The 13,692-nt window shown below is 38.6% G+C and overlaps 1 protein-coding gene across 8 annotated transcripts in view; it reads left to right on the top strand.

Moving 5' to 3' along the window:
* The first annotated feature begins 283 nt into the window (after positions 1-283).
* KTN1 (kinectin 1) overlaps positions 284-13,692 on the top strand; it is a 568,362-nt gene continuing 554,953 nt past the window's right edge. For 5 of the 8 annotated variants that reach the window (XM_059695224.1, XM_059695231.1, XM_059695208.1 and 2 more), the window contains exons 1-5: positions 284-422; positions 5,902-6,454; positions 9,286-9,423; positions 11,023-11,190; positions 12,429-12,559. In XM_059695224.1, the coding sequence (XP_059551207.1) occupies positions 5,929-6,454; positions 9,286-9,423; positions 11,023-11,190; positions 12,429-12,559 (963 nt within the window). In that variant the 5' untranslated portion in view covers positions 284-422; positions 5,902-5,928. The remainder of the gene's footprint in view (positions 423-5,901; positions 6,455-9,285; positions 9,424-11,022; positions 11,191-12,428; positions 12,560-13,692) is intronic. The other 3 variants (XM_059695240.1, XM_059695220.1, XM_059695201.1) reach the window with 1 other exon arrangement.

Below are 13,692 nucleotides of genomic sequence, written 5' to 3'. Positions count from 1 at the left end.
CCTCTCCCGGAGGGGTGTGTCTTCCTTACCGCTCCCCCTCCCCCTTCGGTGTCTAACAATGAGATTTTTGGCGTTGGGATCTGGGCGGAAAGCCCCGCTGGCCGCCTAGAAAGGTCTCTCGGCCAGGAGATACCTGGCGGGGGCCGTGCAGCCCCGCTCGGCGGGCGGTGGTGCGGGACCCCGCGGGCCCCGGCGCCTCCTGACCTCGTCCAGCGGCGCCGAGATTCGGTTCGAGACGGGGCTGTCGGGTCTTAGCCGCCCCTCCCGGAGGAAAGAGTAGTTGGGCCTGGACTCGGAAAGGATCCCTTCGCAGGTGTTGGAACAAGCGCTGCTTGAAAAGCTGCCGCGGAAGTTCACTGTTCAGAGTTGTGCGTGTGTTTTCAGATGCTTTGGGAAACGTAGATGCTCATCGCCCGCCGAAGGTAAACACGTTGGGATGAACCGAACACCGAGTTGTGCAGGAATTGACCCAGCGTTTGAGTTCTTGCTTAATTAGATGCACTTGTCCTCCCTGCCGCACCGAGCGAGCGGGCACTTGGCAGCCCTGTCTCCAGTTTTGGCCAAAGCGGTTGCTGATGAGCCTGCAGTGATCCTCCCAAGAATAACCCTGGAGAATTCTTGCGTTGATCTGTGGTTCTGGTCTCCGTGCTTTGCTGTCGATTTTCAGATTGTGTTCTCCGACAAAAAAGAGGCTCTCCCCACCCCCTTTTGTTCAAGGATTTAGCAAGAAGTAGCGGGGTTTATTGTTTGTAGGTCCTAAGGACAGTTCCTTACTCCCCTCCCCCAACATTGCATTAGAAATGTCTCTTCTCATTTTGCAGCATCACCAATTATAACGGTACTCTGTTAGGTGAGCCTAGAAAATGAGGTGTTCTATTTACTTTAACTTTCTGAGGCTCACTCTGAAACTTCAACTATAACAAAGCTTAGTGAAAAACTTCCTTAAATGTATTAAGCACTTTGAAATTATAAAGGCTATTCAGTATTACTTAACCCTGATGACTCAGGGTCAACATTATGAAGAGCCATTAATACATGATTTTGGTTCTAATTCAGTTTTCTATATCCTTCTTTAGTATCAGTAGTCTCTTCTGTTTGGTATGTTTTCTTGGGTCTTTCATCCCAAACCTTCTAACCTCCTTCTAATTTGTAAGTGTTGATCTGCTGTTAGTAGGTAGGACATTTTAATAATTAGATGGTAAATAACAGTCTGTAGCTTTTCTAAAGGACTCAAGTGAAAGATTTTTTTGAGGCTTAACTTCTAAAGGACCCGTGTTTTAGGATTGTTACTATCACTAAGTTCTTAACCTGAATTTTATTTGAAACATGTCACGGATGTATTTTAAAAAATGTTTATTGATTTGAGAGAGAGAGAGAGAGAGAGAGAGAGAGAGAGAGAGGGCTAGAGAGATAGAGGGCTAGAGAGGACTAGAAACATCAATGAGAGAGAAACATGGATTGGCTTCCTCCTGCACGTGTATCCTGACTGGAATTGAACCGGGGACCTCCTGGTTCATGTGTCCACACTCAACCACTGAGCCACACTGGCCAGACTAATTGGTTTGATGTTAAAAAGATAAGAGGCAAAATATACTTTTAATACTAAGAATACTAAGTAGAGACTCTAATGGGAAATATAGTGTTCTTAGGAGATGTCTAAGAAATGTTCACCTCTTTTTTAAAGATAAAATTAGTATTTTATACATCACCTTAACTGCTCTGGGCTGATTAAGAACTTTTAACCTTAAATCTGGTCTCAGCAAAGTGATTTGTACACTAAGTGAAACTGTTTACACTCCCCTGCTTTCAGGGCATTGCTTTTTTGGTTTCTCTTCTTACTAATTGTTTTGCTCTTTATGATTCCTCTGTTCTTGAGGTTGGAATGTTTAGTCCTTGGTTCACTTTTTTTTAATACTTCCCTGGTGATCTCATGCTGATGGCTGCCATATTTACATCTGCAGTTCAGACTTCCCTCCTGCATTCCAGACAACCTGTTCCACATTTCACCTTGGATGTTAAGTATAGTAAACCCTTGATTTTTGTGGACCTCAATATAACGGACTTTGGATTTATCACACAAAATTTCTGGTTCCTATGTGATGTGTGGAAATTAATACCCTGTTAATTTTTAAGTGCTTTAAACCAAGATTTGCTTATTAAGTTAACGGGTTTTTTTGTTGTTGTTATTAATAAAGTTATTTTAAACAAATTTTAGTGAATAGGCCATGTGTTGGAAAAAACAGTAATAATTTCACCAATATAAATAGATATTACATATCTACAACTATAGTCTACATATTTAAATCCAAGAATCACTGCTTGGAAACAATGATGGGTAATGTTTAGCACGTGATCACACTGCATAGTGCATGCTTGTTGGTTCTGTTGTCTCCTGGCATGACTTTCTGAAGCAGTTTTAACCGATGTTTCCTTCTGTGCTAAGTCACACCACAGCCATGTGCTCTCGGTGACTGGTGAATGCACCCATTTCCTAGACTGAATAGGTATAAATTTAAAATTAAGTATAGATTTAAAATTAAGTAATAAATATAGAAAACTTTTCTGTGAAATTAAAATTTCAAACATACTTAATTACACAAACGTGTCTTATAAGTAAAAACGGGTAAACTAACTAATTTGTTATTTTTTAAACATATGCATTCAGAAAACCTAACGGACTTTTGGCTTTAACGGACACCCCTTGCCTGAATTAGTCCTTTATATTGAGGTTTCACTGTAGTCAACTTAAACTAAACTTCCATTTTCCTTTTTAAACCTGCCTCAGGTGCAGTCTGATTTATCTCTTTTGATGGCTGTTCCATCCAACATTCAGGCAAAAAACCTGTTGGAGTTATCCCTGACTTATCTCTTTCACATTTGGCATTCTGACTCTGTTTCATTTTGAAAATGTATTCAGAATTAAATCACTTCTTACCTCCTCCATGGCTCACTAAGCTGGTCCAAGCCATTCTTATCTCTTGCCTAGATTTCTGTAGTTAGTCTTCCAACTGGTCTCCCTGCTTTTACCTACCCTAGCTCCCTACAGTCTTTTTCAACATAGTAACCAGATCATATCACTTCTCTTCAAAACCCTGTAGGGCCTTTCCATATGCAGAGTAAAAGATGAAGTCTGTATGGCCTACAAGGCCTTCAGAAGTTGGGCACTCCTACTTTCCCATCACCCCTTACCTGTCTTAATTTAGTTGCTACTCTTCCCCCTGTTTATTTCCCTCCAGCCCAACTAACTGTCTTAGGGCCTTTAAACTAACTGCTTCCCCTCCTTGGACCACCTTTTTTTCCTAAGATATTTGCATGGCTGACTTTCATGTCTCCTTCAAATCGTTGCTTTTCAATGGTCTATCTTACTATTTTATTTAAAGCTGCATTCCCCTACTTATGATCTGTATCTTGCTCTATTTTCTCCTTAGCACTTGTCACCTTCCAACAAACTATGTATATTCTATTTAATTGTGTTTATTGTTTCTTCTCTTTGCCCCCAAACACATACTATAATGTAACCTCTCTGAGGTCAGGACTTTTTGTCTGTTTTGTTTATTTAGTGTTTAGGGCAGTGCTTGGCACATAGCATGTGCTCAATAAAGATTTGTTAATGACGAATGAAATCCTTACCCTGCAGTTCCTTACTGTGATGGATACCTCATTTTTGGACACATGTAGTTTTCAGTTTGCTCATATAGTTTTCAACTTCAGTTAGTCAGAGAGTAGGAGAAAAGTGGTATTGGAGCTTTTGGGGACCCCTTGGCGGACGGAATGATGTTAGAGTGCGATGGAAACCTTTTTCTCAGCCCTATGTGATTAGGACCATTGGTTAGGTTGGTTAAAGCAGGAACTGAAAGTATCTGTATGCCTTAAATATTTTATTTTAACTGAAAACATTTTTATTTGTCTTATTTTTTGGATCAATCTTTTGTCTTTGAATTGGGGGGCGGGGGGGGGGGTATCTTCTGATCTTTTTTCCATAAATCATACCCTAAAAGCATTGTTGGTAATTTCTACTATTGGTTTCTTTAAAGGGGAATGAAAATGTGGCCACTAGAAATTTACCAAGTTGAAAGTCAAGTCATTCTAGATTTTTTTTACTTCAGCAAGGCCTTCCAAAGGATTTAATTTAGTTTTCATAGCAATAGCAGCTATTGTCTTTATAGTCTCACTAGTGACCCAGCACACGAAATCACGCGAGACCTGGGATCCCAGACCCTGCCGCACCACGAGACTCCCCCGAGTCCCACCAGCGAGTCCCACCAGCGCTGCGAGACCCAAAGTCAAGTCCCTGCCCATCCACCACGCACCTCGCTGTGCACGCAACCTCCTGGTGACTGGTCTTTAGTCGTTACGGCGTTAAGGCCATTGCGTTTTTATAATATAGATGGGTTTTTATAAAATAGATATTTAGTGGATTTATAAAAATAAATGACTACAGCCTGGTTGGTGTGCTCTGTGGTTGAGTGTCGACCCATGCACCAAGAGGTTGCCGGTTCAATTGATCAGGGCACATGCCTAGGCTCTTTCCTCAGTACAGGGTGTGCAGGAGGCAGCCCATCGATGTTTCTCCCTCATTGATGTTTCTCTAGCGCTCCTTCTCCCTTCATCTCTCTCTAAAATCAATAAAAATACACACACAAAAATAAATAAATGACTACACAGGAGAATAGACTGCTAGCCAGAGTCATTAGCTTTCTGTAGACACCAGTCCATGTATTTCTACCTAGGGGAGAAATGTCATTTAATTCAGTGAGAGGTTCTTTAAAGTGGTTTCCATATTGAGTAGGCTCTATAGGAGCCATGAGATCCTAGCTGCCTATCATTACTAGAGGAGAATGTCGCTTATCTACGTTTCTTTATTTTCACTCTGAGTAACACCTATAATTAGTTATCAGAACTTATATGATTTTCATATATATTGTCTTTCAAGAGTCTTGATGTTCAACATGCTCCCTGGAAAATGTGGGACAGTTATTTTTTATTCTTGCACACAAGTCATTTAAGTTGTCAAGGAAATAGTCTGATTTGGTTTAATAAGCTGGAAGTCATTAGTTAGACTTAAGTCTTAGACCTCATTAAATCTAAGATTTTTATGCAAGCTTCTTACTGCTCAGTTCTTTAATTATAGAATGTATGATGTAGTGAAAAGAGCATAGGTGCCAAGGAATCTGAAGAGTGTGGGTTTGATTTTGGCTTTGCTAATTATTGCCACTTAATGTATGTGTGAACTTACTATCTTACTTAACTGGCCTGAGGTTCATTTGCCTTGTTTATATGATCTTAGTAGTTGCTACATAAGTGATGGGTAACATTAGAGTGCTTATTTGCTGTAAGGTTCTGTAAATACTTTATGTACAGTATCATTTCATTCTCTCAATCTTATGACATAGGTACTATTTGGTAGAATAAAGGTGCTAGCAGTTTGTGAATGGGCTCCACTCTCTAAAAGGAGTAATGAACCACCTCTATTTTTTTTTATTATTAAGAGTGTAGTACTTTTAGTTAATACCCATTGTGTTGATAGTAGTTAATGCCACTTTATTTCCATACATAATAGTATTCATGAATATTGTACAATAAAAGTACTAATGAAGTATTAAAGGTGGATATTTGGGGGAAAAATGGATGTCTTAAGTTTTTTTCCTCCTATTAGCATCTTTTCACATGATTGAAAAATGGAAGGATGTGTTACACTTGTTCTAATTACCACACATTTTTCTTCCATAGTGTATTTGACACCTTGTACTTGGCAAGGTAATCAAGTATGTGATTTAAACAACTAACCTGATTAGATTTATAGATCAGGTTAGATCTGAAATACCACTTGAAAGAGCAGAGGTTTTGTGTATTTAATTTTTATAAGACTTAAGTTTTGTGTTTTCTTTCTTTCTCTTTTAGGCTTTATAGGATCACATTAACAAAAGCATGATGGAATTTTATGAGTCAACATATTTTATTGTTCTTATTCCTTCAGTAGTTATAACAGTAATATTCCTCTTCTTCTGGCTTTTCATGAAAGAAACATTATATGATGAAGTTCTTGCAAAACAGAAGAGAGAACAAAAGCTTATTCCTACCAAAACAGATAAAAAGAAGGCAGAAAAGAAAAAGAATAAAAAGAAAGAAATCCAGAATGGGAACCTTCATGAATCCGATTCTGAGAGTGTACCCCGGGACTTTAAATTATCTGATGCCTTGGCTGTAGAAGATGAGCAACTTGTACCTGTTCCACTGAATGTGGTTGAAACTTCTAGTAGTGTTAGAGAAAGAAAAAAGAAGGAAAAGAAACACAAGCCTGTACTTGAAGAGCAGGTCACCAAAGAAAGTGATGTATCAAAGATTCCAAGCAAAAAAGTAGAACCTGTCCCAGTTACTAAACAGCCCACACCCCCCTCTGAAACAGCTGCCTCAAAGAAGAAACCAGGACAGAAGAAGTCTAAAAATGGAAGCGGTATTATAATCTATTTAACTTTATTGGATGATAGTATTTGTTTTTAATAACTTTAGAGCTTGAAATTCACACCTAATAAAGTATTAGATGTGCATACAAAATGTTAAATGCTGAGTCTGAAACGAAATCATTATCCTTTTTACTGTGTGTTTGCTTTCATTAACATTAATTGCTGATAGAAATAATTGGTATTGATCATAAAACAGCATTTAAAATTAAACTTCATATTACGAATATTGGAAAGACCTTTAATAGAAACATAAAATCAAACTGTTTTACTAACACCACAAGGGATCTTTAAGTACCAGCAGTTAGAAACTTACTTATTTCAATCAATGCTGTCTAATCAGTGTGATAAGAATTAAAGATGAAAAGATAAATTAGATATGTCTTTTCACTCTTGATTGATTTTGCAAACATTTAGAAGATATCTGTTTTATGGTAGGCATTATACTAGATGCCAGGACTACAGAGATGAATTGTGCATTTTCAAGGTATTTACATTCTAGCTGTAGATACAACCATCTATATATATAAAAGCCTAAGCGACCGTTTGACCATTCGACCACCAGGAGGCATATGCTCAAAAATAGAGGCATGGAAACATGCAACAGACTAATGAATCTCAGAGGGAAGAGGGGAAGGAGGAGGGCAGGAAGAGATTAACCAAAGATCTTATATGCATACTAGAGGTCCGGTGCATGGATTCGTGCACCAGTGGGGTCCCTCGGCCTGGCCTGCGGGGATTGGGCTGAAACCAGCAGTCCGACATCTCCCAAGGGATCCCGGATTGCAAGAGGGTGCAGGCCAGGCCGAGGGACCCCACTGGTGTACAAATCCGTGCTCCGGGCCTCTAGTAAATATTATAAAATAAAAAGTTATCTATAATGATCTATGTATATCTAAACCAGTTTAGGAGTTCTATTTGGCCAATTAGTTCATATAATGACTGAAATTAATCTAAAAGGTTGAGTAAATCCTAGCTAGTTTATTTGGATGGCTGGGAAGGGTTGGGGATAGGGTATTACAAGAAGAGGGGAGAAGGACATATAAGCCAATAATAAAATGTCATTTATATAAGAGATGTGTAAAGTACAGAAGAAGTACAGAGGTCTAAACAAGTATTTATGGAGGCCAGGGGGAAAAAGCTTTACAGAGGAGGGAGTGCCTAAGCTGGGTCTTCCAGGGTGAATCATGTCACCAAGCAAATAGTGGAGTCTTAGTCCATACTAGGGGCCCAGTGCACGAATTCGTGCACCTTGAAAGGCACTGTGTGCTGCGAGGCTGCGGTGGGCACAGGGGCGGGTCTCGGCCGATCTTCCAGGCTCCTGCCCAGCCCCTCCTGCTGTGGCCCCGGTCCCCTCTCTGCTGACAGCCCTGCTCCTGCCGCTGCTGCTGCTGCTGCTGCTGCTGCTACTGCTACTACTGCTACTACTGCCACGCGGTGACAGTGCCGGCCCTGCTCGCACCCGCTGATGGTGTGGAGCGATTGGGGCCAGTGCCAGCAGTGGGAGCGAGCAGGGCCATTGCTGGCAGCAGGTGCGAGAGACTGCTTCTGGTCCTGATCACCTCTCAGGAGCAAGGGGAGGTGGAGAAGCCCTGAGAGGCAATTGGTGCTGGCAGCCGTGGCTTGTACCCGCTGATGGCTCCGAGTGATAGGGGCCGGCGCCACGTGCCGGTAGTGGGTGTGAGTGCGGCCTGCACCAGCAGCAGGTGCGAGCGCTGGGTGGGACTGCAGCGCAGGGGAGCAAAGAATTTTTAGTAACCACCAGAGGCTAGCCTCATAACAGCAACCAGTGCCCTGCCTTGGTCTGGTGCCCCACTCACCTCCACCATCCCGCCATGGCCGATGCCCATCATGTTCCGCGTGAACCCCCTGGTGGTCAGCGCATGTCATAGCGACCAGTTGTTCGGTTGTTCCACTGTTCGGTCTATTTGCATATTATGGTTTTATATATATAGATTGGTAGAATATCATGTGTAAAGGCACAAAGGTATAAGAATTCAGTGTATTGCCCTGTCTGGTATGCTAAATGATTAGAGCATCGGCCCAAGCATGGAAACATCGAGGGTTCGATTCCTTGTCAAGGGCACATACCTGGGTTGCAGGTTCGATGCCTGTCCCCAGTCAGGGTGTGTGTGGGAGGCAACCAGTTGATGTGTCTCTCTCATATTAATGTTCCTCTCCCTACCCTCTCAGTCTCTCCCTCCCACTCCCTGCTTCCCACTTTATGAAATCAATGAAAAAACATCCTCACCAAAAAAAGAATGCAGTGTATTGTTGAACCGTGAAATATGAGGTGTAGGGAGTGGTAGGAAACAAAGCTGAAAAGATATGCAGTGGTTAGTTCATGATGGTTTTTCTATACTGTGCTAAGGAGCTGGGTTGTGATAGTTTAGCCATTGTTGAAGACTTTCAGGTAGGTTAGTTACATGGTCAGATTTATGTTTTAGAAAGACATCTTTGGTCGAACTTGGGAGTACAAATTGCATGGGACAGTATTTGATATAGGCAGACTATATCAAAGAGGTTACTGCTTTCCAAAGTTAAGTTGAGGGACTCAGCTATAGTAGTCACAGAAGAAATGGTACATTAGGAATGGCTGACAAATGGGATTTAAAAGAAGGAGCAAGTGCTAGAATTCTTGATGAAATTAAAGAGCAGGTGTAGCAAAGTAAGAAAGCTACAATGACAAGTTATTAGTGGAAGTTATATATCAGAGCTTAAATTTGGGTGGTAAAGCATTCTTTGAGTTATTTATTAACAATTGTATCTTTTCTGATTATTTTCCTTTATTTTTAATACGATTTTTTATTTATTTTTAATAAAGATGATCAGGATAAAAAGGTGGAAACTCTTATGGTACCTTCAAAAAAGCAAGAATCATTACCCCTCCACCAAGAGACTAAACAAGAAAGTGGATCAGGAAAGAAGAAAGTTTCATCAAAGAAACAAAAGACAGAAAATGGTGAAATGTGTAGATACATATTTTATAAATACTAATTCTATAGCAGTACACTATGATAAGGACCTAGAGACTTCACATACTCTTTAATTTCCAGTTGATTGTATACTTTAATAGCTTTAATACTAATGTAAGTCCAGGGTTCTCTTTAGCCTTGTGGGTTTGTAGTACTTTGACAGATGGGCAGGGTATAAGTTTGTGATAAAGAAGTATTTATAGTTTAAATATATTCTCATGCTGAACTACATTTTGAAAATAGTGTAAATGGCATACAAACTCTATAGAAGAAAAGGATTCCTGAAATATTTATACTTTTTAATATCACTTAAGGATTATGTTTGATAACATTAGCTTGATCTGTCATTACTTTATATTCCCAACTATTTCCTGAATATAATTTGCATGTATATATGGGAAGCATCCAATTAAATGTGGTAGTGCAATTTTTATATGTTCAGAGTTATCCAGGAGAAACTTAACTTAATTTATGTAGTTTAAACAGTAATTTTTAAGTAATATTGGGCCGTGTTATCAACTAGTGCTACAAAATAGTAAAATTGAAAAAGGAAAAAATTAAATTCTATTATTTGCATTAAAATTACAACACATATCAAGCAATCAGGTATAAAAATATTATGCAAAAACATTTCATAACATTAAATATTATGTTTTAAGTAAAAGAACTATGCATGCCCAATTTTTTCAAAAGGTAGAAATATAGAGAGATTCCCATATAAATATGGAAGTTTGTATCTCTGACTGACAGGAGACTTTACTGTTCATACTCATAGAGTTTTTCCCATTAGAATTAGGTACAAAGTAAGGAGGCTTTCTTCCTCCACTTTTATAAAAAAAAAAATACTTTTATTGATTTCAGAGAGGAAGGCAGAGGGAGATAGAAACATCAATGATGAGAGAATCATTGATCAGCTGCCTCCTACACGCCCCCTACTGGGGATCGAGCCTGCAACCCAGGCACATGCCCTTGACCGGAATTGAACCCGGGACTCCTCAGTCACCAGGCCGACGCCCTATCCACTGAGCCGAGCCAAACTGGCTGTAGCTCTTCCTCCACTTTTAATGTTGTTCTGGAAGTTTTAACCAATGTAGTAAGATGTGCCACAGAAATTGGAGGCATACGATTAGAAGTAAGAAGATATCTAGAAGAAACATTGACTGATTTGTGTACTTAGCAACTCAGAGGAACTCAATTAGAAATTATCACATTCAACAAAGAATCAACATAAAGAAAAATTAATTTTTTCTTGGGCATTAATTAAATGTAAATGGATTCTTAAAACAGAAGAAAAATGAGAACCAACTAAAATGTAAAGGATGTATAAGAAGAAATTTTCAGATACTATTAGAAAGAGATAAGCTGCAGATTTTTAGATGATTTAAATGTTTACTGTACTATGAAATAATATTGAACTGGTACTGTGTTTTGACTTTTTAAATGATAAACTAGGAATTTAAAGCCAAATTTAGTTAGTATTAGAGATTTGAAAATAACTGCATTTATCATTAAACTTAAATGTGCTTACATGATATTTACTGCTGTAAAATAATACTAATTATAATTTTTTTGAATTTAAATTGCAGTCCTGGTAGATGAACCTCTTATTCATGCAACTACTTATATTCCTTTGATGGATAATGCAGACTCAAGTCCTGTGGTGAAGAGAGAGGTTATTGATCTGATTAAACCTAACCAAGTAGAAGGAATCCAGAAAATGGGGGCTAAAAAACTGAGGGTGGAAACTGATAAAGGTAACATACAGAATGAGGCAATCTATTGTATTGAAAAAACACATTTTTGAGTTCTAATGGAATTGAGTACATTTTCTCATAGAAGCAATGAATCGCAAAAGACTAATAGAATATTGTAGTAAAGGATTTATTGGTAGTTTTCTAGTCCAACCTCAGTTTTTGGACACTGGCTTTGATTTGAGCAAGGGCTCACAGCTATTTTGGTGTCTGGTGATCTTTTCCCTTCTGTGATTGTCTTATGCAAGATTTCTATGCTAATTCACAATCACCTTTTATTTTTATTATCATTTTTTAACTTTAACTTTATTGTTGAAAGTATTACAATGTCCCCCTGTTTCCGCCCCCATTGTCACCCTTCCCCACCCACTCCCATGCCTTAACTCCCCCGCCCCCCGCCCCCAGGCCTTTATCACACTATTCTCTATGTCCATGGGTTATGCATATATGCATTAAGTTCTTTGGTTAATTTCTTTTATTTTTTGGTTAATTTCTTAATAGATTAATTTTTTTAGAGTAGTTTTAGGTTTACAGTCAAGTTGAGTGGAAAGTACAGAGTTTTCACATACCCCTCGTCCCCACACATGCACACAATGCCTGTTTAAACTTAATAATGTAGCTGAAATATTAAAAGCCCTGGGCTTTTTCTGGTCTAATGGGTGGCAGTTGCTTTCAGGAAAATAAGTTGATGCCTAATAGAGCACTCGAGGAATTGAGATGGGTGAATCAGATGTCTGATACATGGATTTTTCTAAATGTTGGGATTTCTTGTATGTATTTGAAAAATCAGATTTCCTTTTAATAATTATCCTCGATCTTATTTTCTCACCTTTAAAATTTGGTTTATATGTCACGAGTATTAAGGTTAAATGAGAATATTTGTGAACATATCTAGTATAGATGCTATTACATCCTAGAGACTTGAGTGATTTTTTTGTTTTTAAAGTGAGGGCATATTGGCACCTTAGTATTAAATTTTTGAATTTAAATTGCAGTCTTGGTAGATGAACCAAGTATTGTACAGTTTGAGCAAATTGTCAGTTAATGTAATTCGTTCCATATTACATTAAAGATGCTTAAACACTTGCTCTCTCTTGACTAGAGTATTTATTTTTGTTTGACGCAGTATAAGTCTGTTTTGTCTTGGTTATTTTCTGGGTTAAGAATTCTTGATGCTTGCTTTACTGAAGTTACTGTGTCTTTTAAATGCCAACTGTTATTTTGTTTTGTTTTGCTTTTAGAAAATGCTGAAATGAAATTTAAAGATTTTATTCTGTCCTTGAAGACTATGATATTTTCTGAAGATGAAGCCCTTTGTGTTGTAGACCTGCTAAAGGAGAAGTCTGGTGTGATACAGGATGCTTTAAAGAAGGTAAGCATATTTTTGGTTATGAGCATATGTGGAAGCAGACTAGAAGTTCTCCAAGCAAGACTTTTGCTAGAGCAATAATTTATCATCTACTTCCACTCTTTATACCCCAAAGTTTATGGCCACATTTAGAAGTTCTAGAATGTCCTTAGAAGTTATTTCATATACCCACACTAATCAGTACACTTACTTAGGTGTGTGTGTCATTAGATGCTTTGACAAAACGAAATTGCTTACAAGTAAGATGATTTATTTCACTTTAAAGTCTTTTGGCTCCTGGCTAAGTTGTACTTTGCTATCTTCTAATTGGAAGTATTGAAAGCAAGTTCAGGTGATTCCTGGATAGCATATAGGGAATATTTTTGTGACTGAAGATAGCACCATTCAAAAACCTGGGAATTTGTTATTGTTGTGTGTGCATGTATATAGTATTACCCTTGTAAAATAAATAAATTATTTGGATAGTGTAATCATTGCTATGACTAAAATAAGTAAGGAAACAACAACACAAAAACAAAATCTGTGGAGTTAATATTTAATTCCTCATGAGTCTTGCTCACTATATTATGTGTACTATGTCATACTGGGAAAGGTGACAAGTTTTTATATGTTACTTGTGTAACATAAGATGACACAATTTCTGGTATTCATTATTTGATGTAGCCTTAATTGTTCTAAACACACACACATTAAACCTCCTACCCCCCCAAAAACACTAGTTATCTGCTTTAAAACCTTGAGTGGCTTCCATATTTTCTTAAACACCCCCCACCCCCAGCCCCTACCCCATCCAAGCTATCACCTCTCACCTGATTGTCTTCAGTAGTCTCCAAGGTAATGTTTCTGCTTTCCCTGTTAGTCCTCTAATTTATTTTTTTAATACCACTGCAAGGTGACCTTTATAAACCCTTAGGTGTCTTTCTCTTTGCAATTAGAATATAACCCAAATTCCTTAGCAGGACTTTGTCTATCTCTCTCTCTAACCTTACCTCATGGCACTTTCCCCGTCACTCACTACATTTCACCTATTCTAGGTCTCTTCTGGTTCCTCTAGAGCAGGGATGGGGAATGTCCAGCTGGAAATAATTTGATCTGGCTCTGCCAAGGCATTAGGGGTGTATTTGACCAAATATAGC

The sequence above is a fragment of the Myotis daubentonii genome, chromosome 1 (assembly GCF_963259705.1).
Source record: "Myotis daubentonii chromosome 1, mMyoDau2.1, whole genome shotgun sequence".
In the NCBI taxonomy this organism is placed as follows: domain Eukaryota; kingdom Metazoa; phylum Chordata; class Mammalia; order Chiroptera; family Vespertilionidae; genus Myotis; species Myotis daubentonii.
This window is presented reverse-complemented; position numbering and strand designations above follow the sequence as displayed.